This window comes from Bison bison, unplaced genomic scaffold (assembly GCF_000754665.1).
Source record: "Bison bison bison isolate TAMUID 2011002044 unplaced genomic scaffold, Bison_UMD1.0 scf7180017863702, whole genome shotgun sequence".
NCBI lineage: Eukaryota > Metazoa > Chordata > Mammalia > Artiodactyla > Bovidae > Bison > Bison bison.
The window spans coordinates 3,565,488-3,589,992 of NW_011494274.1; the positions used below are offsets into that span (position 1 = coordinate 3,565,488).

Genomic DNA, 24,505 nt, shown 5'->3' on the forward strand with positions numbered 1-24,505 from the left:
GGACTGCAAGGAGATCTAACCAGTCCATCCTAAAGGAGATCAGTCCTGGGTGTTCACTGGAAGAACTGATGCTGAAGCTGAAACTCCAATACTTTGGCCACTTCATGCGAAGAGTTGACTCATTAGAAAAGACTCTGATGCTGGGAGGGATTGGGGGCAGGAGGAGAAGGGGATGACAGAGGATGAAATGGCTGGATGACATCACTGACTCGATGCACATGAGTTTGAGTGAACTCCAGGAGTTGGTGATGAACAGGGAGGCCTGGGGTGCTGCGATTCATGGGGTTGCAAAGAGTCGGACACGACTGAGCGACTGAACCGAACTTGAATTAGTAGGGAGAAAAAATTATTCAAAAAGCTATCAGAATCCTTTTCCTCTAGGTTTAGTTTTAGAAGAGGAGGAAGACATGCAACAAAAACCTTGCAATCATTTTGGAATGAGGCATACTTAAAAGTATACCCAGATGAACTTTAAAAAACATTAGTCTAAGTGAAATAAGTCAGCCATGAAAGAACAAATACTGTGTTATTCCATTTATAAGGTAACTACAATAGTCAAGTGCACAGAAACATAAAAGAGAATAATGGTTTCCAGGGAGCTAGGGAAAGAGGAATAGGAGATTATGTTTAATGTTATTTAGAGTTCAGCATGAGAAGGTAAAAAGTTCAGGAGCTAGATGTTGCAAACAACGTGGATGTACTTAATGCCATGAACTGTACACTTAAAAAATGATTAAAATCGTATTATGTTATATATTATTTTACCACAACTTTAGAAAAGAGAAACTAGGCAAAAAAGTATAACCAACTTAGTAGAGTTATCATATGACTCAGTGTTTCTATTCCTAAATATATACCCAAAATAATTTAAAATATTCAAATATTTGTACATAATTATTCATATCAGCACTATTTACAATACCCAGAAGGTGGAATTAGCCCATAAGCCCATCAATATATATATGGGGGAAAAAAAAATCTCATATAGCCATACAATGGAATATTCAGTTCACTCAGTAGTGTCTGACTTTTTGTGACCTCATGGACTGCAGCACGCCAGGCTTCCCTGTCCATCACCAACTCTTGGAGCTTGCTGAAACTCATGTCCATCGAGCCAGAATATTAATTCTGACTTGATACAATGGAATATTAATCAGTCACAAAAATAGGAATGAAGTACTGATACATACTATAACATGGATAAACCTCAAAAACATGTGAAATGAAGTAGATTGGTTGCCTGGGTCTATTGGGAGGGAAAACTGGGAGCTATTGCTTAATGGGTATGGGATTTTCTTTCAGAGTTGATAAAAATGTTTTGGAACTAGACAGAAATAGTGGTCGCGCAATATTGCAAATACACTAAATATCATTTAACTGTATACTTTAAAATAATTTCCAAATGGAAAAGTTTTCCCTATGCCAAAATAACATACAACCGTTTCCATATATATTGCTTAGATACTACACTTAGACGACAATCTTAACTTCAGTCTCCATTCCTTCCAAGATTTCTGTCATTTCTTATATCACATAAAGGGAAGAGAAGTCCCACCTGACTTAAAAAACATCAAGATTCTTGATCTCTCTTTGTTAGGCCCTTTATAATTTAACTTCCACAGCATGGAGCCTTACCTTCTTTTCTGAGGATGATCTAACTGCTGGGGCCCTTAAATACAAACCCATTCTTTGGATAGAGTCCTGGCCTGATCACTTGTGTGTACAAGTCCATCCTCGGTTGCATACTAAAATGCAAGTTAAAACAAACAGGATCAAAAGATGGACAAACTATCACTACAGACGGTTAGTATTTCAACTGAATAGTTCTACCAACTGAATTATATACAGGACATTAAAACCATAGGAAACAAGTTAACGCTGATACAAGACATCTACGTAACTGTGAATCCCAAATCGTTTCTTACTTAACATGTCTAAATATCATATAAATCTCTTCTAAGCGGGAAGTTAGATGAACATGCAGACAGAAAAAGAACAGAGTACCACATTACCAAACAATTCAGATCTTGTTAACAATACAGTTTCCATGACACCACAAGCATTAGCTATATTTGTAATATCAATCTAGTTCTCTCAGCAGTGCAGCAAGTTAAAAGCAGTAAGTGGCCCAAAGAGATAATGATTAAAGTCAGTACTTGGAGGAGAAAAAAAAATTAGCACTATTGAAAATGCAAAGCCACTGACAGCAAAGGTTAATGCAAAGGGCAAATGAAAAAGTTAAAGGACTAATATAAGGATACCTAAGAGCCCATTTCAGAATAAGAGGTCCATCAACTAAAGTAAAGACAGATTTATTTCCACGAACAGAATGATATCCTCATCACTAAATATTTTTATCGTAGTTTGCCTTCATAAATTCTCATTCTATTAATTTCACTTATCAAAATGGGCCTCACTCAGGTTAATTTACAAAAATGCAGATTTGATAGCAGAACCTATATCCTGCATCTTGCTTTAGTATCACAATTCTTCTCTTTTTGTAAATCAGCCCTTTCCAGCCCCTTCAACCCCAAATCAATTAAGGAAAAATCAAGTGGGAGTAGTTTTATAGAAAGAATTTTGCTGAGGAAAGGGGAACCATATATCTAAAAATTAAAAGTAACATTTATAAAAATGACATATGCCATTATTATATATATATATATGTATGTTTTAAAAGACAGAATCAGAAACCATAAAGAGATTTCATTCATTCAAACAATTATTACCAAGGATTTGGTATTATTACCTACATAAATAAATTATGTAATTATGTAGGATAAATTTTAAGTAACCAGAAATCAAATGAAAACCTCCCAATAAATAAGCAACAGCAATAAAGGCCCCATATATAAAGACAGACATAAAGATTACACTTCAGAACAATTTTTTTTAAAAAGTCACCCATTGATATTTTTATTTTGTGACAAAGACATATCTAAAAGAACCTAGAGCTTCATGGTGAGTGGCCATTACTAAAATAACTGAGAAAAGGCAAAAAGAATAAGAAGGCAAGGACTCTTAAAGACAGCAGAAGATATAAACTTTTATGTAAGAGTGACATGAAATTAGATTATATACAAAAGATTTTGAATGTATGCATTTTAACTACCTTAAAACTATTCAAGAATAATTTGATATGCTGAATTAGATAACTGAGGTTCCTATGTAATCCTAATTTATCTATCCAGTTCATAAATTCCAAGCACTTCAGAAATGAAGGCAAATGCCTTGAGACAAAATAGCTTTGCAGAATCTTTTTGCTTCTGATTATACTAGGTCTGCTCCAACACTGAATAATTCCCTAGAGGCTACTAGAAGACAAAATAACTTCAATCTGTAGTAGTTTATCTTAATTTTGAAGCCTGTAAATCTTTTAGCCATAAATCTAGAAATAACTACTATTATGTGTTTGTGGTTTAATGAATACCCGTAAGAAGAGCAGTTTCGTTTACTCTCATACAGTTTATATGTATTAACACTTAATGCTATTCAGTTTGAATGTAATAAAAATTAGTCAAAACAACTGGAAAATCATGGGAGAAAACACAAAACTCAAATGTATTCTCCATGTGATTTTATCTTTTCAATAGCCATTGGTAAAATTCTCTCTTCGTAATCTAGTGAATCAGATATGAAGTTTGGGAAGCAACTATTTACCATTCCAAAGGATTCCAACAGGTAGGGAAGAAGCAAAGTATCTGCTGATCTCTGAAAAATAGCTTATGTCTGCAAAGAATGTGCTAAGCCAAGCAGTAACAAAACATAACTTTTGTCCAATTTCATTCAGTCTTTCACTATCAGACATAGATTTTCTTCAATTGTCAAAAAATATCCCATGATGGTAACTTGGTAGGTTTGGGGCATCCCCACTGACATTGCTTTAGCTGAGCTCCACAATCCTCCACAATTTATGGATTTGTTGTTGTTGTTCAGTCGCCAAGTCATGTCCAAATCTTTGCGACTCCATGGTTCATGGATACCAACCTTGTAAACCTATTCTAGGAGTGTGAGTGTAACTGCGCCTGTGGGCAACACCCTTACCGTGTTGTACGGTTAACGCTTCAGGACTTGATGATTAGGCCTACAAGTGCTTCTCAACTAATGACTCAAGCAAGGCTCAGCTCCAAGAGGAAAGACCGTTTTTGCTTTTAGTGCAAGTAAAGACTGCAAGATACTGATTTTTAGACATTGTAGGGAAGAAGGAGTTTGGGTCTAACCATGTGATTTAAGGAAGGAAAAGTATCCTCTCAGGTGAGATGAGAATGAGAAGACTTTGCTTGCTTTTAACAAGCTCTTACCAAAAATCAAAGAACAACTGATGGACACAGGTAGCGTTAGAAAAATGGGACAGAGTAAAAATCAGTTTCATTAGTTATCATAAAAGAAACACTTCCTACAGCTCTTTTCAAAAGAGTTACCATCTAAAGATTCATTGAGTCACCCTTGTTTCTTCCATACCAGGCAGAAAGGACTCAGACTACTTTTTAAATACTCAAACTCTATTTTTTCGTTAGTCAACAATTTGACTTTGAAGAAAATTCCTTCTTAGCCAATCTTATTCTAGATGGAAAGACCCACACCACTGTGTGCATAAACAGCTTTCTCAAAGTAGCCCAACTGAAAGAGAGAAAAAGAAAAGCACCTAAAATTAAGTGGAAGTAATTAAAATAGCATGGAAGAGCCCTAGATGAGTTTGAAGTAAGCACTCAGATAACGAATCCCCCGACTCTGGTTCTTCATAAAGCAAATCTATTTAAAAGCGTTTGTACACATGAGTTTCAGAGAATATCCTGGCTGCATTCTTTAGGCACATCAGCTTAAGTAATAAGGGCACTGAGTATTTTTCTTCTTCAAGGTACTGACCTGGTAACCTTGGAAGAAGTTAAGAATTTCCTTAACTCCAGTATTGTAGGCCAGGCCCTGCATTCTGACCACCGTGCCAGGCTGTGGAGGGACACCGCTAAGATTAGCAGCTGTAGGGAAGTAGCCAAGACTATTGGGCGAACCTGGGGGGCTAAAGGGAGAGAAAGCACAATGAACCAATAGAAACAGACAATGTCTAATATTTACTCTAAACACAATAGTTACTTAAAGAAACACTTTCTCAAGGTGACCCTTCTTAGAATTCTCAGTTCTCTCTCCCAAGGCAGGTAAGTACACCACAACTATTCTGTCCCCCATTTCTACAAAAGCCCAAAGTTGGAAAGAAAGACAGAAGGGTTAATGCAGAGTTAAATGCAAGGTGTCCCCAAAGATCCGGTTCTGTCCGAGATTCTTAGAGAAGGAAGGAGAGAAGGAAACTTCTGCAGCCACTCAACCACAAAGCACCACTTCCGAAGCCCAGCTCATTGATGATTAACTGGCTAGTTACCAGGAATACTAAGGCAAGGAAAGTCATGAACGCAGAGGAATAACAGAAACCATAGCCAGAGACCAAAAGGTATACAAAATGATTGCTCCAAAGCACACACTGTTCTATCCCTGTATACAGCAGATGCACAACACAGTTAAGTACAGAACAACGTGAGAGCAAAGTGCTATAGCACCCATGAGTTATTTCTCCCAACTGAACTGAAAAAAAAAAAAGTGTGTATTGGTAAACTGGAAGGGATGCATAACAAATTACATTAACCACCATTAACATGAGGGGAAACTGATGGTGGGTCCTTTTAGTGTATCTGCAACAATTACCGCCAAGAAACACAAGCCACGTGAATAACTAATTATTCTTTATGTAGTAACTCAAATGATTACCATATTATGAAATTAGTTTCACCATGTCCCATACCAATCTGTTTTTCACAATTAGTTGCCCGATACTCATATATGCATAGGGATTTTTTTATAAGTCATTAGCTTAAAAGAGCACTAAAGATACACAGCTTTAGATTATTAACACAAATCATTCTAAGTAGGTAGTTATCCACTTCAAAGACTAAAGACATAATGAAAGGGACTAAAAATTGAGATTATCTAGCCTACATAATCCTAACTGATGGGTTAACAGGAATGATACCAGATGGTGAATCCAATCCTAGCCTCCATTTTACTAGCACAGTAAGCCTGAACAAGTCACTTAATTTTATCGTTTCTTAAATGGGAATGAAAACATTTCCTAGTTTCACAGAATTGTCCTTCAGCATCAATGACTTAACGTATCGAAATACTCCACAAACCATAAAACACAGTAATTTGTTGTTCTGTTATTATTCTCATTCTTGCTATTTCCATCCCCATTCTTCCATTTCATCATATCTAAAATATGGAAGCCTGAAAATATTACTTGACATCAAGCTGCCCATAATCTAAGTCTCTAAAACAGTAATTCTCAACTCATCTGCATATTTGAGTTACTTGGAGAGATTTTTACAACTCTCTCCAAGGAGAGTCTGTTTAGAGACCAAAAGTCAATCCATGTGTAACTGTGAGAGCAGAGAGGGAATGCTGATCTTTAGGGCTGAGAGGGACTTTAGCCATCATTCAGCCACACCTTCTTGTTTTCACAGAGGTAGAAACGGAAACTAAGAGTTAAATGATTTCCCGAAGGTCACACAACCAGTTAGCTCTTCACAAAACCAAAGAACTACCCAGACTTCTTACCTCCTAGCTCAATGCTTCCCCCCATACAGGCAGCATTCATTCAAAGCAGCAAGGTTAGAAATATAAGATCAATGCACAAAATAAATCAATTACATTTCTGTATACTACAATAGGGCTTCCCTTGTGGCTCAGCTGGTAAAGAATCCACCTGCAATATGGGAGACCTGGGTTCAATCCCTGGTTTGCCCTAGAGAAGGGAAAGGCTACCCACTCCAGTATTCTGGCCTGGAAAATTCCGTGGACTATATATACAGTCTATGGGGTTGCAAAGAGTTGGACACGACTGATCGACTTTCACATATATACATACACTACAATGAACAACCTAAAAATGAAATAAGGAAAGCAATCATTCACAACAGCATTAAAAGAACAAAATATTACAAAGAAAGTGACAAAGGAACAGCAAGACTTACACACTAAAAACTATGAAACATTGTTAAAAAATAGAAGTCATCAAAATAAATGGAAAGACAGTCCATGTTCATAAACAGACAATTTAATTTTGTTGAAATGGCAATACTCTAAATTGTATAGATTTGATATAATAGCTATCATATTCTTTTTTTTTCCCCCAGACATCAAGAAAACTGAAGCTAAAACATATATGGAATTACAAATGACCAAGAACAGCCAAACTTTCTTGAAAAAGAGCAAAGTATTTTGAATTTCCTAAAAACTTTACTAAACTTTGGTGTGGTACCTCCATAACGGTAGGCAAAGATCAATGGAATAGAATTTGAGAGGCCAGAAATAAACTCTTACATTTATGGTCAATTTATTTACTTGTTTGTTTGCCCATGGGATCCCAGTTCCCAGACCAAGGATGGAACCCAAGGCCCTCAGCAATGAAAGCATGGAGTCAACCATAGGACTCAACCGAAGTCCCTGGTCAACTGATTTTTGACAAGAGTTCTAAGACAATTTGATGAGAAAATAACTCTCTTCAGTAAATGGTGCTGAACAGTGAAATGTTCACATGCAAAAGGATGAATTTAGACTTCTACCTTACTCTGTATAAAAAACTAATTCAAGATGGATAATACACCTAAGTACAAGAGCTAACACAACAAAACTCTTATAAGAATATGTAGTAATACATTTTCATGACTTTGCATTCTATATGACAAAAGTACAAGTGAGAAAAGAAGAAATAAGTTGAATTGCATCAAAATTTAAAACTTTTGGGGAATTAGTCCCTGGTAGTTCAGATGATAAAGAATCTGCCTGCAATGCAGGAGACCTCGGTTCGATCCATTGGTTGGGAAGATCCCCTGGAGAAGGGAAAGGCTACCTACTCCAGTATTCTGGCCTGGAGAATTCCATGGACATACCAAGGGGTCACAAACAGTCAGACATGACTGAGCAACTAACACTTTCTACTTTGACTTTTTTCTTCTGGTGATCCAATTGTTAGGAATCCATGCTTTTACTATGTGGCATGGCCAGAAACAAAACCCACCAAAACTTAAAAACTTTTGTGCTTTAAAGGACATCATGAAGAAATGAAAAGACAACCCACAGACTGGAAGAAAATATTTGTAAGTCATATAAGATGTCCTACTTAGAATATATACAGAAACTTTACAACTAAAAAACAGTAAGAAAAATTGCTCAATTAAAAAATGTACAAAGGACTTCAATAAACTTTTCTCCAAAGAAAACATGTGAATGGCTAGTAAGCACGTATAAAGTTGCTCAAAATCAATAGTTAAATAAATGTAAATTAAAACCATAATGAGACAGCAAATCTACACACATGAAAATAGTTAAAAGAGCTGAAAAGGATGTAAAGAAAGGAAAAATGCCAAAACATTGTTAATGGGAATGTTAAGATGGTGAAGCCCCTTTGGAAAACAGTTTGGCTGTTTCTGAAAAGTTAAACATAAAGTTACCATATGACCCAGCAATTCTACTCCTATGTACATACCTAACTAAAGAAAGCTGAAAATCTAGGTCCACACAAAAACCTGAATGCAGATGTATACAGCATTATTAATAGAATAAACAACTCCAAGTGTCTGACAGCTGATGATAAACTCAATGTTGTATACTCCTACAATGGAATACTGTTTAACCATAAAAAGGAATGAAAACTGTTGATCCATATTACAACGTGAATGAACCTCAAAAACAGGCTAAATCAAAGAAACTAGTCATGAAAGACCACAAATGGCGTTATTCTGTTTATATGAAACATCTGAACAGGCAAATTCATAGGAACAGAAAATAGATTAGTAGTTATTTAGGGATGTAGAAGGGGCAAGTAAAGTGGGTAGAAGGGAAGTGAACTTGAGTTGTTACTAATGGACACCATGGTTCTTCTAGCGGTTACTCTGAAATTAAATTGTTAGAAGCACTTCCCTAGTGGTTCAGTGGTTAAGACTGTGTTTCCATTGCAGGGGGGTATGGGATCAATCCCTTGGTTGGGAAACTTAAGATCCCAACACTCTGCAAAAAAAAAAAGTCTCAGATGGACATAGTACCAATAACGTAACCGGTACTCAAAAGCTGCAAAGATTAAAAAACTGATAGAACCACAAAAGAACCCAAGGGTTAGGGTCCAAATGAATGAGTCAACCTAACACTGAACACCGAGTTCCTACAGGCAATGCAGAGACTGTATAAGCTAACAAGGAGACTGACCTTGAACTGCTAAGAAACCCTGCTGGGGCTGCCTGAACCAGCAAAGACCTGAGGGGAGGTGAGAAGAAATGAAGAGAAAAAGAAAACAGCATGGTGGGGGGTTCTCCTCGAAGGTTTATTTTCAAAAGACTACTAGAGCATCACAGTTATGCAGACACTGCTGCTGAGACTCAGTCAGCAGGTGACCCTGAGATCATGTTAAGAACCTTCTGGAGTGAGGCTCAGAGGGAGGGGATATATGTATACTTGTGGCTGGAGTCAAACACGTGAGTTATAAAGTGGAAGATCTCCTCCATGGGAGCACTCCACATTCTATGGATTTGAGTAATAACTCTCAAACTCAATCGGAGAAAAACTGGATTTCCCTGAGAAATTTATGACTTTCTTTCCTTTGAAATTATGAGTGTGCAATTCAAGTTTCCTCCTGCCCAAAGCCCATGATTGTTATGCCAATATTAATCGCCTAAGATTAATTTAACTGCCAGACTATCAAACATTTCCTATGTTATATTTTTAATCAAGTCTTAATTTATATCACAATTTTTTTTTCAAATACTCTGTATCCTAATACATCACTGCAAATTCTTTTTCAGCACAGGGAAAGATATATGAAAACAGTGAAGGCCAAGGTGTCTAACAACCAAGAAAACTATATACTCTTTTGAAAACAGTTCTCATAATACAATACTCTTTCATTTAACAATTACAAATTACTAAACATTGGCAACACGGATAGCATTCCAAAGTAGAAGCAGTTATAGCATGACAAAACAATGTGATGACTCGTCATATTTCTCTAGAGGACAGAGATCAAAAGCATTACCTACCTTATTAGAGAAAGAGGTTAAGGGAAAAGAAAATTAGAGAAGAGAATATACTTTCCTCTGAATGAGTCACAATACATCAACACATTAACACAGAAAACATCCTGAGGAGTCTTACAAAAAGAAATCTGGTTTCTACTTCCTTGCAAAATTACCACACTGAGTCTTGTTTAACAGTTATGAACGCGCCTAGTGACATAAAGACCCTATATTTGGAAAGTGACTGGAGAAACAACGTTTTAATCCTAGCAAGTGTAAAGGCTGGAATCAATTTTCATTTGGAAATTTCTGAACTAACTTGTTCATCTGAAGTGAACAGTCTCAAGAAGGCTGACTTTGCAACATTCTTTTGAGCTTAATACTCATGTTAAAAAAAAAAAAAAAAAAAACTCATGTAGATGGACTGGGCAGTACACACGGATCCTCCATTTCTGTTAGCTCTTCTTAAAGGCTACAAGTCTCTCTTTCCAAGTGCATCTACCTCCTGGAGAAAGTTTAAGTAACCAACAAATATAAAAACACTTTGGAAGGAATAAAGAAATCTTTTGAGAATCTATTTCACCAAAATAGTAAGCAAATTTAGGTACTGTCAAATTGTTTGGTAGCTAAACTTAAATTTACTCCAATTACGTTAAAGATTACAAAAATTTAAACCCCCTACTACATTTATCATAATATGTTCCAAACACATAGTAAAGTTACAGACTTCTTACTCAAAACAAGAATTGTCCCCACAAAGCTTCCTTTTACATTTGAAAACTACATCCAACACCAGAAATTATTTTAAAAGTAATCTTTTTGCTTGATTTAAAGCATAGAATGATAACTGATCTTACATATTTTGAGAACGACAGTTTAAAAAAGTAGTATTCTGAGGAAAAGCTGTCGCTGAAGAAGCAAGCAAAACACACTGTGATCCATGCTATGTTACAACAATTTCCAGAGAGGCACATTTACAAAAGCTATTATTTTGGAAACTACTTTTGGGTTTTTGTTTTTTAAATGCACTTTTGTCTTATTTTTGAATAGGAACTGAGGACAACATTGAAAGGCACAATAAAAGGCAAGCAGGAGGGCTCCACCACCTTCTTTCCCCCCAAATCACACCCTGTCTAGAGAAGCAATTCCATTCTAGTTTTGTGGTTATTATGGTTTATTTTGAACTTAAATGAAATAAAAAGTCAATACTCTATTATTAAATAAATTCATAGACAAATGTCAGTTTTTCCTTTAACCCTACTTCAGTGCAGTAAATATATACCAAGGAAATGCTTACATAGGGCAGGGGAGGCAAAAGAGGCTTATTTTGTTTATCAAGATAGGCATATGTGTTCTAGTTAAGTTTATCTGCTTTAACTAAAGTTATCAATACTTAAGAGCTTCTCAGGTGGCACAGTAATGAAGAATCTGCCTGCCAACGCAGGAGACACGAGATATGGGTTCGATCCCTGAGTCAGGAAGATCCCCTGGAGTAGGAAATGCAACCTACTCCAGGATTCTTGCCTGGAGAATCTCATGGACAGAGGAGCCTGATGGGCTGTAGTCCACGGGGTTGAGAAGAGTCGAACACAGCTGAGCATGAGTGCAACAACAGCATTAACACTTAAGAATAAGGCGCTTAGAGATACACGGGGCACATAAACAGCGACACGTGAAAGAAATGATGTCTGGGTTTCTGTGCTTTAAAATGTCCTCAATATGACGACACCAGATTGGCAAAATATTGAGTAATAGATATATTCCCAAATTACTTGTTTGAAAATTTCTGTCATAGGTTTTTTAAAAGCTATGCTTGAAAATAACATTTTTAAGAAAAAGAATCGGGGAAAAAAACTTTATATATTGAAATCAATTAAGTGTTTTGAGTAAAGTTTTTTCCTTGAAGTTAAGAATTTTAAGTGTATTTTAAATTCCCTGAGTTACTCATTATATAAGGTCTTTAGTAAACAACTATTTCTTCCATGAAACTACACTGAATTCTCAGGCACTGACAGTATACTCTATGGCCCACAACAGTTCTTGCTTATGTCATTTAGAAATGACATTCAAATTGGGAAAGAAAAACAAAGCTGTTTCCACCAGCAAATTATCTGGTGCTTCTTTATTATTGCATTGCCTGATATTGCATGAATATCACATTTTCCAACATTCTAGTGTCATTTTATTGCACGCTGAGTTCCAGCTTGCATTTGTGACACTAAGTATTTGTTATAAAATAAAAAGACATTTTTAAAACAAGAATTCTTTCTTTTTCTTGGTCCTATCAGAAAGCTTTCAGCAAGTAAATCTGGCTTCCCCAGTGGCTCAGTGGAGAAGAATCTTCCTGCCAAGCAGGAGACATGGCTCAGTCCCTGGGTCAGGAAGATCCCCTGGAGAAGGAAATGGCAACTCATTCCAGTGTTCTTTCCTGAGAAATCCATGGACAGAGGAGCCTGGTGGGCTACAGTCCATGGGGTCACGAAGAGTCGGACACAACTTAGTGACGAAACAAGTTCAGGTGTATATGGAAGGCCTCTGTACTGTTTGTTACATGGCGTGTGAACCTACATTTATCTCAGTAAAACAAAGGAGACTGGAACAAGAAAGCCAAGTTTTTCAAAACAGCAAATGCAGGCATCTCTCGGAGGGTTGGTATTCTTTCGGTTCAAGTACAAAGAATTTCAGGAGAGAATACAAAAATGACATGACAAACCAAGCACTGTAGAATGTTTCACTATTAGTATTTAATGCTTGGCTAGAAAGGAGCTGATTTCACATAATGGGTTATCCCCCCAAATAAAAGGATCCCTCATCCAACCCCACCCTTTCTTGTGGGCATGCAAATAAAGCATCCCTCATTAAAAATGTCAACCACCCCCTTGCCCTCTACTTTGGTTCAAAGTGAATATGTTATTAGTTATATATCCTACAAAAGGTGAGGCAATGGATATACACAAGACATTTACGTTAATCCATCTTTCTTTAAATTATATGACATTTAGCTGAAGATCTAGCATGTTTCTTACCTGTGCTTATAGCTCTGATGCAAAAGAGAATATTCTTTTCTAAGAAAAATGAGAGGTCAGAACAAAAGGTAGGACTTTATGTAATAGGAGAGAAAAGGTGTAATGGGAGAGAAGTTTTGAGTGATAAGCAGGGTGGGCATCAACACTTCTTTTGTATCCTAGGCTAAGCTCTGGCATACCGGGTTCCTGAAACCTTCTTTCAAGTGGAGAAAGAAAAAACCAATGTTCTTAAGCAGCAAACAGAACCACTTGTTTTAATTTCACTAGCTCTTCAAAATGCTGCTGTCACAGCCACACATTTAGACTGCTAAAAACTCATCTAGTTAAACAAAAAGCAACTAACTGGTTCATTGCTCTTTTCCTTATATGTTCCTCAAGTAATCCAAATCCTTACAGTGAGAGATGCTATCAGTATATTCTCAGAGCAATACCCACTGGAAGATACACCAAGTAGGAGGACATAAAATAAGAACAAATGCCCTCTAGCAGAAGGAGCCCTTTGAAGTCACTGACTTTGCACAGGGATGAATTCTGTTAGCTACCCTATGGCAGAAAGAGTTCATATTTTATTAACCCTAATATTCCAAATGTGTTGCACACAGAGGTACTGAATAACAGCTTGCCCAGATAAATTAATTAAAAACAGGTAAAAATCAGTATCATTTTCTGAGGGGCCTGCTTTTAAAAGTTTGCAAAATATGTTAACATCTTTAAAGTAATGAACATATGGCATTAATTTGAAGTCAGACAGACAGCTTTCATTTAAAAAGTGGAGGGACAACATCCTATGATAAACCATAATGGAAAAGAACAAGAAAAAGAAAATGTGTATAACTAATCACTTTGTCGTACAGCAGAGATAAACAACACTGTAAATCAACTATACTTCAATAAAGTATTTTTTTTTAAGTGGAGGGAATTTAAATTTATTTCTAATTTGAAAAGAGACAAACTCCAGAGCTTCCGATTTAATATCCTGTTTTAGCCTGAAGTATACTATCTCCCATTTTCCTACACATCAGTAAATAAGCCAAAATATGCTTTCAACATTTATATTACAGAGTCTCAAATGCCTTACAGTCATGTGAGGTTAGAAATTAGTGGCGTTCTCCCAAAACTATGAAATATTTGATGGCTTTTGGAATATTTTTTTAGATTATATCAGACTTTAAGTCTGGTTAACAGAACATTCCAATGTTTGAACACTTTGTGTATATAATTTCCTAGAATGAGGGACATGAAAATTCAAATAATGAAACATACTAGGAGTTATTTGGAAATATTAATTTAAATACAACACACAAGCATGATTTAAAAATCCCACTTTTGTGAAATTGTTCCCAAGAAGTATTTAACGATCAGTATGAGGTTTAATAGAGAAAGATACAATTAGATGTCTATAAAAATACAGGAATTTTAAAATTATGACATATTTTCATTCTTAGAAAGTTACACGAATGGGAAGTAACTTGTTAGTTACGGGAAGTTACAAGAGTGAGGTAAATTTGCAGATATTCCTCAGGCAAGAAGTCAGTGACATACTGGCAAGTTGAAAAAAACCAACCAAACATATGTTAGCATGTCACATTATTTACAAGCACACAGATGTGTATGTTCTCAAATTGATAACTGAGGTTACTTTTGGACTTAGAGTCATGTAAAATCTGAATCTACTTTTACTCACTACTTCTATCCTCTTAGACTTACTAAGGAGGACATTACAAACTTTAAAACTACTAGTAGAAAAAAATTACAGGAACTATTAAGCCATAAATCAGTTTCTCTTGCCTTTGGGGCTTCAGTTCCAGACTTACGGTCCCAACTCACTATGATGGGAAACTATTTCTAAGAGATTCCTTCTTTTAACAGTGTCCAGAGAGCAAGGAAATGATGGAATTGGAGGCTCTCCAAGTGTATTACAGGCACAAGAAAGTGCCCCCGACACCCAGGGGCACAGAGCACCCCACTCCTGGCATTCTGATGGCACGAGAAAGGAAGACCAAGATCTTTCTTATAACCAGAGCCGCTACCAGCAAGTGCCTGTCACAGGCTCCAGAGAAGCTGACAGATTGGGACTGGAGTGGGTGCCTGACACAGTACTCAACCAAGAACAACTGCTCATGCTTCTGGGCCTTTTCAAATTTTCCAGATGGTCAGCTGATGATTATCATGGCTTTCTCCCTGTTCTTCCCCAATAAAGAAAATTTTCAATATTTTCCATTTAAAAACAAGAATGAAAGTTTTTAAAATTCCTAAAAAAGTACATTTATTGGCTGCAAGCTTCAATGCTACCCAGATCTCAATGTTCTTGCTCCCTCTGAGGAAACCGTAGATGGAGAGGGCACGGAAATACAGCAGGACAGGGAATCCCCTGGTGGCCCAGAGGCTAGGACGCCACACCCCACTGCAGGGGACTCAGGTTTGATCCCTAGTCGGGAAACTAAGATTCCGAAAGCCATGCCACAAGGCCAACGGAATTCCCCAGCCAAATAAACAAGCAACAAAAATAAAAAGCCACAGTGTGACATAACTCTAGAGATCAGACAGGTAAGTTCCAGGCCAAAACCTCACAGGTACATTGGTGGATGTATTCAACGCATCTATTTTAAATAGCTTGAGAAGGCAAAAACAAGGCCCTTATGTACCATAGGAAAAAATGTGAGCAATATTGCTTGTGCCAAAGTAAAATTTTTATTTTAATAAAGTGAACTGGTTAGTAACTAAACACAAGACTTAAAAAAAATTTTTTTTTGAAAAGATTGAGACTGAGAGGACATTCTATATCCAAGTTAGAATCACAGGCAATCAGACCTGGGAGGGACTCAGGGACTCCAGAAACATGGCTGATCCCATCACTGTTTAAGAACCAGAAAGGTTAAGTGAACTGCTGCGGGTAGAAGAAGAGATGAGACTGACGAACTCTCTCCATTATATCCTGTTGCCTCCAAGAAATTGAGAACAACTAAAAGCAATCAGATTTAAAATATGTTGAGTCCAAGAAAGTACTGAAAAATCTCATTCTGGACTTGTTAGTAAAGACTTAGAGGGGAAAGAATACAAGCCCTACAAAATTTAAAACAGCTTTCATCTATTTTGGGCTGACATGAATTCTTAAAAATGAACTGCCCTCACCACAGATTTTCTCGTTTTGTAATTCATTCACTTGATATTGTCACTCTTTTATAATGATTACTGGGCTAACTCACGAACAGCCCTAAAACAAAAGGAAAAAGGGAAAGTTGTATACATAAGTAATCTAAAAGACTATGCTGTCAATAAGACATGGATAAAAAAATAAACATTCTGGTTGTCTTGAAACAACCTTCTTGGACAGAGATATGTATGACCAGAAACTGCAGCCTGCCATGCTAACCTTCCATGTGGCGGGCAACATTCTTTTGTGGACTCAGGCGGCGGCTGTCAAAGGAGTCCTTTGTTCCTGTGAGCCTTACCTGGGGTAGTACGCCGTGTAGTTCATGAAGAGCTGGGTGCCCGCGGGGTAGTACGCTGTGGAGGGCTGCAGCGCTCGCGGGTTCAGGAGCACTGAGGGCTGATAAATGGCAGCTTCAGTAGGAATAACTGCTGCGGGAGCTGGAAATGTGTAGGAGGGAGGGGACAGGCCTAAACAAACAGAGAGAGACCTTGAGATATATTAGTGATATTGACACATGGAAGCACTGAGGCCATGAGGTCGCCCTTCCATACACACATTTGAAAGAAAGAGACCAGTTCTGTATACCATCCCAAGCAACTGCCTTTTGATTACATAGATAATATGTAGGAGCAATCTCAAATCTCACACACTCCATCTACCTAAAGAATGGTTCTTAGCTTGAAATTTGGGGGAAAAAAAACAGTTCCAAGTGGACTTTTAAATCTTCTCAAAATTTCATTACACATTTTTTTTTTTTTAACCCTGCTCCTAAGTGCAAGAAACCACAAACTCACTCTTTGAGGAAAGAAACATGGGACAGACTGACATCTCGTGTAGCTTCAAACTAAAAGCTTTCTTTTTTTTTCCCTTTTGAGAGCTATACTGCCAGTATGGAGAGAATTCGACTCTACAGCACAGCATGAGGACAGTCAGGGTAAAATACTATTCATCAGGACCGTGTGCTATGCCAAAGCATAGACTGTGACAGAGCAAAGTGACCTAAAACAAGCAGATTATCTCTGTATTGTGCACACTTCGAGGCACCCAGAAGATAGGTTTTCAAAACTAATTGACATCTTCAGAGCAGTGCAAAAAAAAAGAAAAAAAGTCAGATTCCTTGAAAAAGAACCCTGAAGAAATAATATGTGTAAGTCTTCCTGAGAGGCAGCTGATGAAAAGTGGATTCAGATTAGATTAGAAAGGACTGGATTTTTTGTCTTCTGGCTATGCAAAGTCTTTGAAGACAGCAACTCACTTAAGTCAGACCACTTGCTGGTCCCCAGCTTTAATGTATGGGATGAGCACCACTCTCTAGGACATCTGCACCCAACAGCAGAGATAACCGAGCGGTGGCCTGAATGTGGGGTCCCTGACTTCACTTTGCAAACCTAGGATCACCTAATATATTTTGCAAACAGCTGAGGCCCAATGGATAACTTTTCACATGAAAATCTCTACTGTCTTCGGCTCTTCTTAGAGGTTTCTGTATGTCTATGGAGATGAGTAAGTTAGCTGAATAAGGGTACACAAATCCGAGACCTGAGAGTGCCTTGGGGGCCTAGTGGTTAGTATTCTGGGCTTTCACTGCTGTGGCCTGGGTCAGTCCCTGGCTGGGGAACTGAGATCCCGCAAGCCAAGCAGTGCAGCCAAAAACAAACAAACAAAACCAAAAAACCCCAACCCCTCCAAACAAACCAAAAACCCAAGACTAACATATTGATCTCATATTCAATTTTGGGGTGCCTCCTTCATATCCATCAAAAACTGTTACATGTTAGATACCTAGTGTGTAGATAATTTTAAAATTATGATCCCTGGCCTAAAAAGTCCAGAGAAAGGGCAAACAGACCTGAGATGCCTAAGTCATAAAGAGAGGGTCATCTAAAGTGAGTTGGCAGAAAAAAATAAGTGCAGTAGAACAGGCATCCCTGGAGAGAGAAATGGCAACCCACTCCAGTACTCTTGCCTGGAGAATTTCCACGGACACAGGAGCCTAGCAGGCTACAGTCCAAGGGGTCGCAAGAGTCGGACATGACTAAGCGACTCAACCACCAGAACAAGCATAAGAGATGCAAAAATTGGTTCTAATTTTTTTAAAGTAGCAAACTCTTCCACTAAAATGACAAACAGCTGAATTTTAATTAAAATCTTTAGAAGGTAGTAAAAATATGGAAGTAAGTTTTTATGTAAAAATGCATTTAAATTTTGAAAAATTATTTTAGGGTTTGTGATGGGGGAAAGAGAAATGCAAGTCTTATGAAGCCTGTAATGACCATTTTTCCACTAGGAAGAGAGAAGTAAAAATGTATCACAGTAAAAGAACTGGGGTTATGCATGATGGAGAAATTCCCTTATCTTACAATGCTTGATAGATTGTCAATAAAGGAAACTGTAAAAGTTACTGATACTATCAGTGGTTTATGGACAGGAAACACACAACAGATTGCATTAAGATATCCACTTCAGCCCAATAAGAATGTTTTAAACTTTATAGTCATTAGTGATCAATTCTTAGATATTCACCAACAGCAAGCAGCAGATAAATGGAATATTAGCATTTAGGAATTCCAAGGGCAATAAAGGATTAAGCCCTATCAAATGTTCTATGAAAAATAGTTTATCAAATAGGTTTATTGGTATGGATTCCTCTTTACTAGAAAGTGATGTCTTAACACTCCACATTTTATTGGAATCAAGCACACCATCCAGTTCACTTTCTGAGTTATCTTTGGACTATACTTTGAGTGCTACATTCTTTAAACATACCCAACATACTTCCTAAGAAAAAGTCGTATTCAAAACTGAAAACTTTGTCAGGAAATTCAAGTTTTGAACATCAGATCCCCAAATGTTCCTTAGTCGTGAACCGGAAGTTGGTCTCCATGCTAAAGGGCTTATTCCTCTCAGACAGGATTCCAGATGGCTTGCACCCAGGTGCCAGTGAGCAACAGCACGGCCTGATTTAAGCACTGATCCTGTGATCCAATGGTAACTTTGGCTAATTCATTTACGCATTTTAGTTTTTACTAACCTGCTCATTCCAGATATCCTGGAGAGCAAGAGAGATGCTCTTCAGGTTATCCTTCCTCCAAAATACTTAATGCTCAAAAAATTAAAAATGCAAAATGGGCATCAAATCACCCTTTGCTTTAAAAAAAAAAAAACCCACAATATGTTGCGGGAAAAAAACAAAAAGGATCTGTTATATTTATTTTACCTTTAAATGCGTATTAAAATATCTACATAGCCAGGTTGCCTCCCAGAGTCAGTGCTTATCTTGAGCACACTAAGCTTCAGAAATCAAGTGCTTATCACTGGAAAAGCAAGAATATAATTTGAAAGGAGGTATATGTAGCATCTCTAATTATGGGTGTCCACAACCAAGGTCTTAAATGATTATCAGATACTACCGATTCCAGATGGGAAAGCCTTATGTAACCACCTCACCTGCCTTAGAAAGAACCAGGGGCACAGAAAGTTATGAAAGCAGCTTAAGCACCTACCAGCATACAGCGTAGAATAGCGCCAAGACCCAAGAAAAACTTACATGGTAACTTACATGGCGGTGGGGATAAGCCATTTCGATTTAAAGTGCCCCCCATTAACACAAAGTTCATCTCCTCAGCTGAACACTGAAAGACTTCAACATATCTGTCCTTCATGGTTTTTTTATGACACTTCTGTGCAGCCATAAATGCTCTGTCCGCAGACTTCATCTGGATAAAGGCATCTCCTGACGGGCGGCCCTGAGCGCGTAAGGAAGAATAAAAACAAAAGGAGACTGTCTCCTTCAACAAGGAAGTGGTTGCTTACAAAACATGCACAGTGACAATCACCCATGGTACAGACATTTTAGCCACAAAATCTGGGTGACAGTAAGATCTACTGAAACCTGACTTATGTTTCATCACCTAATCAACAGAATTGCCCACAAAACCTTGAAGAAATAAGTTTTGAGAGCTCATAGCTGAAAGTGATCCTTTTTGGGTTTTTATCAACTAGAATTAGATTTATGGGTTTTTGAAAGGGTCTCCTTGTGACTGCGGTTTCAAACTATAGGATTGTACACTGGGTTTTTCCCTTTCTGAAAAATCTGATTAAATCTCACTCAACTGAGAAAAGCTAGTAACAGAACCAGTATTAGAGCCTTACCCATCCTCCTACATGAAAATGAACAAACCAGTGTTCTCTATGGGCTCTCAAGTCTGTCCCTCACTGACCTGTAACATCCCTTTTCCTCCTCCCTGAAGCCTGCCTAGATTGGGGTGTGGCCTGTAGACAGGAAGAAGGGGAGGAGCTGGGGTTGCAGAGCATGGCGAAGGGTGGCCAGAGTTGGAGCACCAGCACTGCGCGGGAGCCCTTCTCTCACCTCTTCCTTTGCATCTCCATTTTAAACCTTGGCCAACAGGTATTTACAGACATTTCCTCTGTTACTAACAGCTTGCTAAAAATCCTATTTAAAACAAAGCTAGTGGATCTCTGCGACACAGGACCAGAATGCCTTAGTCTTATTTAGCATAGACATTTTATGGCAGAGAAAGAAAGATACAACTGGCTTATAAGACTCCTTTTTTTATTTTATGGGTTTCTTTAAAGTCTCTAAGGGACCAGTTATGGCAAATGATTACCATGCAAGTTACCATCAGAGTTACCATACCAGGGAAATTAAGGACACCAGGGAAACCCAGTCCAAGATGGAAAACTAACATCTTCGAGGCAGCTAAGAGCTTGTCCATCATCAAAGAAGCACTTCTCCCAGGTGCAATCACAGTAGGTCACAAGGGTCAATGAGAGGCCAATCTGTCCATGGTTGTTAATCAAAGAGTAACAACAGCCCCTAGATTACTAGAAATGGTGACTCAGAACCCAAACAATTCTCTGGTGATGCTGAATTGTGGGGAATTTGATTCAAAAGGCCTCCCATCAGAGAAACATGCTGAAAGGAGTCCTAGTTGGATAAAAAGTTACATAGCTCAAAAGTGACGTGAGAGTGAGCACGTGTTAGTGTGGCACATTAACAAGGGACTCAGTATCTTCTGGTTCCCTATACCCAGTGGCAGGCACTTTCCAGTGAGACAGGACTATGGCTATAAATGTGACCCATCTTCATAGGAAAACAGAAAGTGGGAAACTAGCAGTTTAGAAAAAGTGGGTATTTCTAATACAAACCTATATTCAGACTATAATGCACAGAAAAAATATTTTCAAAAATTAATACAACTTGGCTTTTTAATAAACAGTTCCAAAACGTTCATTAGAATTACATGCTATATGGGTATTTAGAGTTCTGTATGATAACACAACAAACTGGCAAATTGCCCAGCAACTAATATAATTAATTTTATTTAAAGAGCAAGAGATACCAAGCCGAGACCTATTTTTAATACACTTAGAATATATATTGCATACTATACGAATCTGGCTAGATTTTCCACAGAGGATTCTCAACAACTATGGCGCCAATGGTAAAGACCCGCCTGCCAAAGCAGGAGACATAAGAGACGCAGGTTTGACCCCTGGCTCGGGAAGATCCCCTGGAGGAGGGCATGGCAACTCGCTCCAGTGTTCTTGACTGGAGAATCCCATGGACATAGGAGCTTGGCGGGCTGAAGTTGGGTGGGTTGCAAAGAGTTGGACACGACTGAAATGACTTAGCACACACGCAAATACACTAATACATTTGAATGTCTTTTATGATCACATACTGTTCCAAGTGGTATAGACACAAGTTCTTTCTGAGTTTGCACTCTACTAAATGTGATTTGATAGCTACATGAAATAAGCCATTTATAAATCATCTATGGATACAAAATACTTGGGAGCACAGACATGTTCATTGCTTTTAAATGTTGTCTATGATTGCTTTCTCACTCCAGCAGAATTCAGTAGTTGCAGTAGTAAAATGCTGATAACGTCTTTTTCTCCGACCTGATGCTATTGATGACTTGGTGGACGTATGTGATAATGAAATCAGAGCTGAATCTGAATTACTGTACCAACTCCAGCATTCTTTCTGGAGCTCATCTTAAAAGATCTCTTGCATTTATAGTTAAATTTTTCCTGCAAAACTTACTATACAAACAGATGAACAATTGTTACTTGTTTACTGAAGAGTGTCTTTAATAAGCAGCAAATCAGTTTTCCAGTAAGTGATTTTCTTACCTGGTGGTTCAATACCATGTGGACCCCATGAGTTCGGATATCGGTGGAAAACTCCCCCAGGAAGTCAAGGATATCCTCAATTGTGGCTGCATAGGGAAGACCTCGAAGGCGTATACAGTCTCTAATGTTTGTAGGGGGCACAAACTGCTGAGGTAGTACTGGAATAATGGGAGGGGTTGGAAGTGGAATGAGAGGAGCCGAGGAGAATCGATTCAGCACCTGTGCTCAAAGCAAAACAGAAGTCATTTAGAGCTTTGCTACTGCAATGCTGCCTGCAGGCCAGGGCTGGCGTCCCTGGGGAATGGCTAGAACTGCATCCTCTCAGCTCCACCCCAACCTGGTCCGTATGGGTCTGCAGTTTAACAAGATCCCCGGGTGATCAACCAGCATAGTAAAGTTTGAGAAGCACTCATAGAGAAAGTCGTTCATGGTTTTCAGCTGGGAGATTGTGAGCCCACTTTTGTTAGAGGCATTCTGAGGTATATGCCACACACAACACAATGAACTTAGATTAAGGACTTTTTTTTCCCCCTCCCTCCCCATACCAACCCTCTGGGTCATCTCAGTGCACCAGCCCTGAGCACCCTGTATCATGCATCGAACCTGGACTGGCGATTAGTTTCACATATGATAATATACATGTTTCAATGCCATTCTCCCAAATCATCCCACCCTCACCCTCTCCCACAGACAAATGCATCACTATCTGCTTTGAGAAAGTACTCAAGTCTGCTGCTTTTCAGGACATAGTGTTAAAATGTGGACTTATGGACAACCCACTAGATTTCATTTCATTAGATAGTGCTGTCGGTATTATCTTCACATTCCACCTCCAAACCCAAGACTATAAAGAACACGACCCAGTAAAGGAACCACAGGTCAAATAGTGACTCGATTACGTTAAAATGTGTCACATTTATAACGATATGTAAAGCAGAATGCCTGGATACCATAAACCTGAAAAAAAAATCTATTAGTGAAAATTAAAAATCAATTTCCATATGAATTCGAGACAGTGGCAAAAGAGAGGATCCTATCTTTTAAATTCATGGAATTCAGCTCTCTTGAGAATGGATGAGAGGTCAGGTACATTTTGGAATGGAGAAAGAATTGCTCCCAGGCAAAACTCACGTTACAAGGTTGTTGTCTACTTTTGTTGTAGTTTAGCGTATGCCTAAATGCCATGTGTGGAATCCCCAAGATTTCTGAGCCATTTACCACTGTAGCCTTTATCAGCTCATGTGGTGGTGGTCTATTCGCTAAGTCATGTCTGACTCTTGGGACCCCATGGACTGTAGCCCACCAGGCTCCTCTGTCCATGGGATTCTCCAGGCAAGAATACTGGAGTGGGTTGCCATTTCCTTCTTCAGGGGATCTTCCCAACCCAGGAATTGAACCCAGGTCTCCTGCATTGCAGGCAGATTCTTTACCGACTGAGCTATGAGAGAAGCCCAACTAGTTACCAGCTCATAACTAAAAATATAAGACAATCCATGAACTCCCCCCAGACTGCCCTAACTTCCTCACTCACAGCCTGTCCAATTGCTAGGTGAATAAGAGATGACAATAATAAAAAGTAAACACAACACAGCCAAAGAGAAAGCAAGACTTTAAGAAAATATACAAACAATCCAGACACAGTACAAACATTAGGGGGAAGAACATGAATAGAAAACAAATGTGGTTATAAACAAACTTGGGACAGGAAATGGTCTAGCACCTACAGTACCTGCCAAATAGAAGGTGAGTAAAAAGTTCCTAAGTGATTATTAGTAACAAAGAAAGCAGAAAGTCTAAGACTACTTCCGTACATATTAAAATAAATTATTAGAGATGGGAGGCAGGAAAGAGAAAATTCCCCCTACACTCAAAACCACCTATGGCAAAGTCATAGAGATAGCACACTCTACATCCAAGCCAATAAACAAACAGTAGCTGGAGAAGACAGTGGCACCCCACTCCAGTACTCTTGCCTGGAAAATCCCATGGATGGAGGAGCCTGGTGGGCTGCAGTTCATGGGGTCATTGAGGGTCAGACAAGACTGAGCGACTTCACTTTCCCTTTTCACTTTCATGCATTGGAGAAGGAAATGGTAACCCACTCCAGTGTT

At 38.2% G+C, this 24,505-nt stretch overlaps 1 protein-coding gene across 5 annotated transcripts in view; it reads right to left on the bottom strand.

The window, feature by feature from the left end:
* Nucleotides 1-24,505, bottom strand: part of ESRP1 (epithelial splicing regulatory protein 1) — a 58,393-nt gene that overhangs the window by 9,072 nt on the left and 24,816 nt on the right. The window contains exons 11-15 of one of the 5 annotated variants that reach the window (XM_010833497.1): nt 22,395-22,613; nt 19,780-19,978; nt 16,531-16,699; nt 4,867-5,017; nt 1,636-1,745 (exon numbers count right to left, since the gene is read on the bottom strand). In XM_010833497.1, coding sequence (XP_010831799.1) covers nt 1,671-1,745; nt 4,867-5,017; nt 16,531-16,699; nt 19,780-19,978; nt 22,395-22,613 — 813 coding nt within the window. In that variant the 3' untranslated portion in view covers nt 1,636-1,670. The remainder of the gene's footprint in view (nt 1-1,635; nt 1,746-4,866; nt 5,018-16,530; nt 16,700-19,779; nt 19,979-22,394; nt 22,614-24,505) is intronic. The other 4 variants (XM_010833493.1, XM_010833495.1, XM_010833494.1 and 1 more) reach the window with 4 other exon arrangements.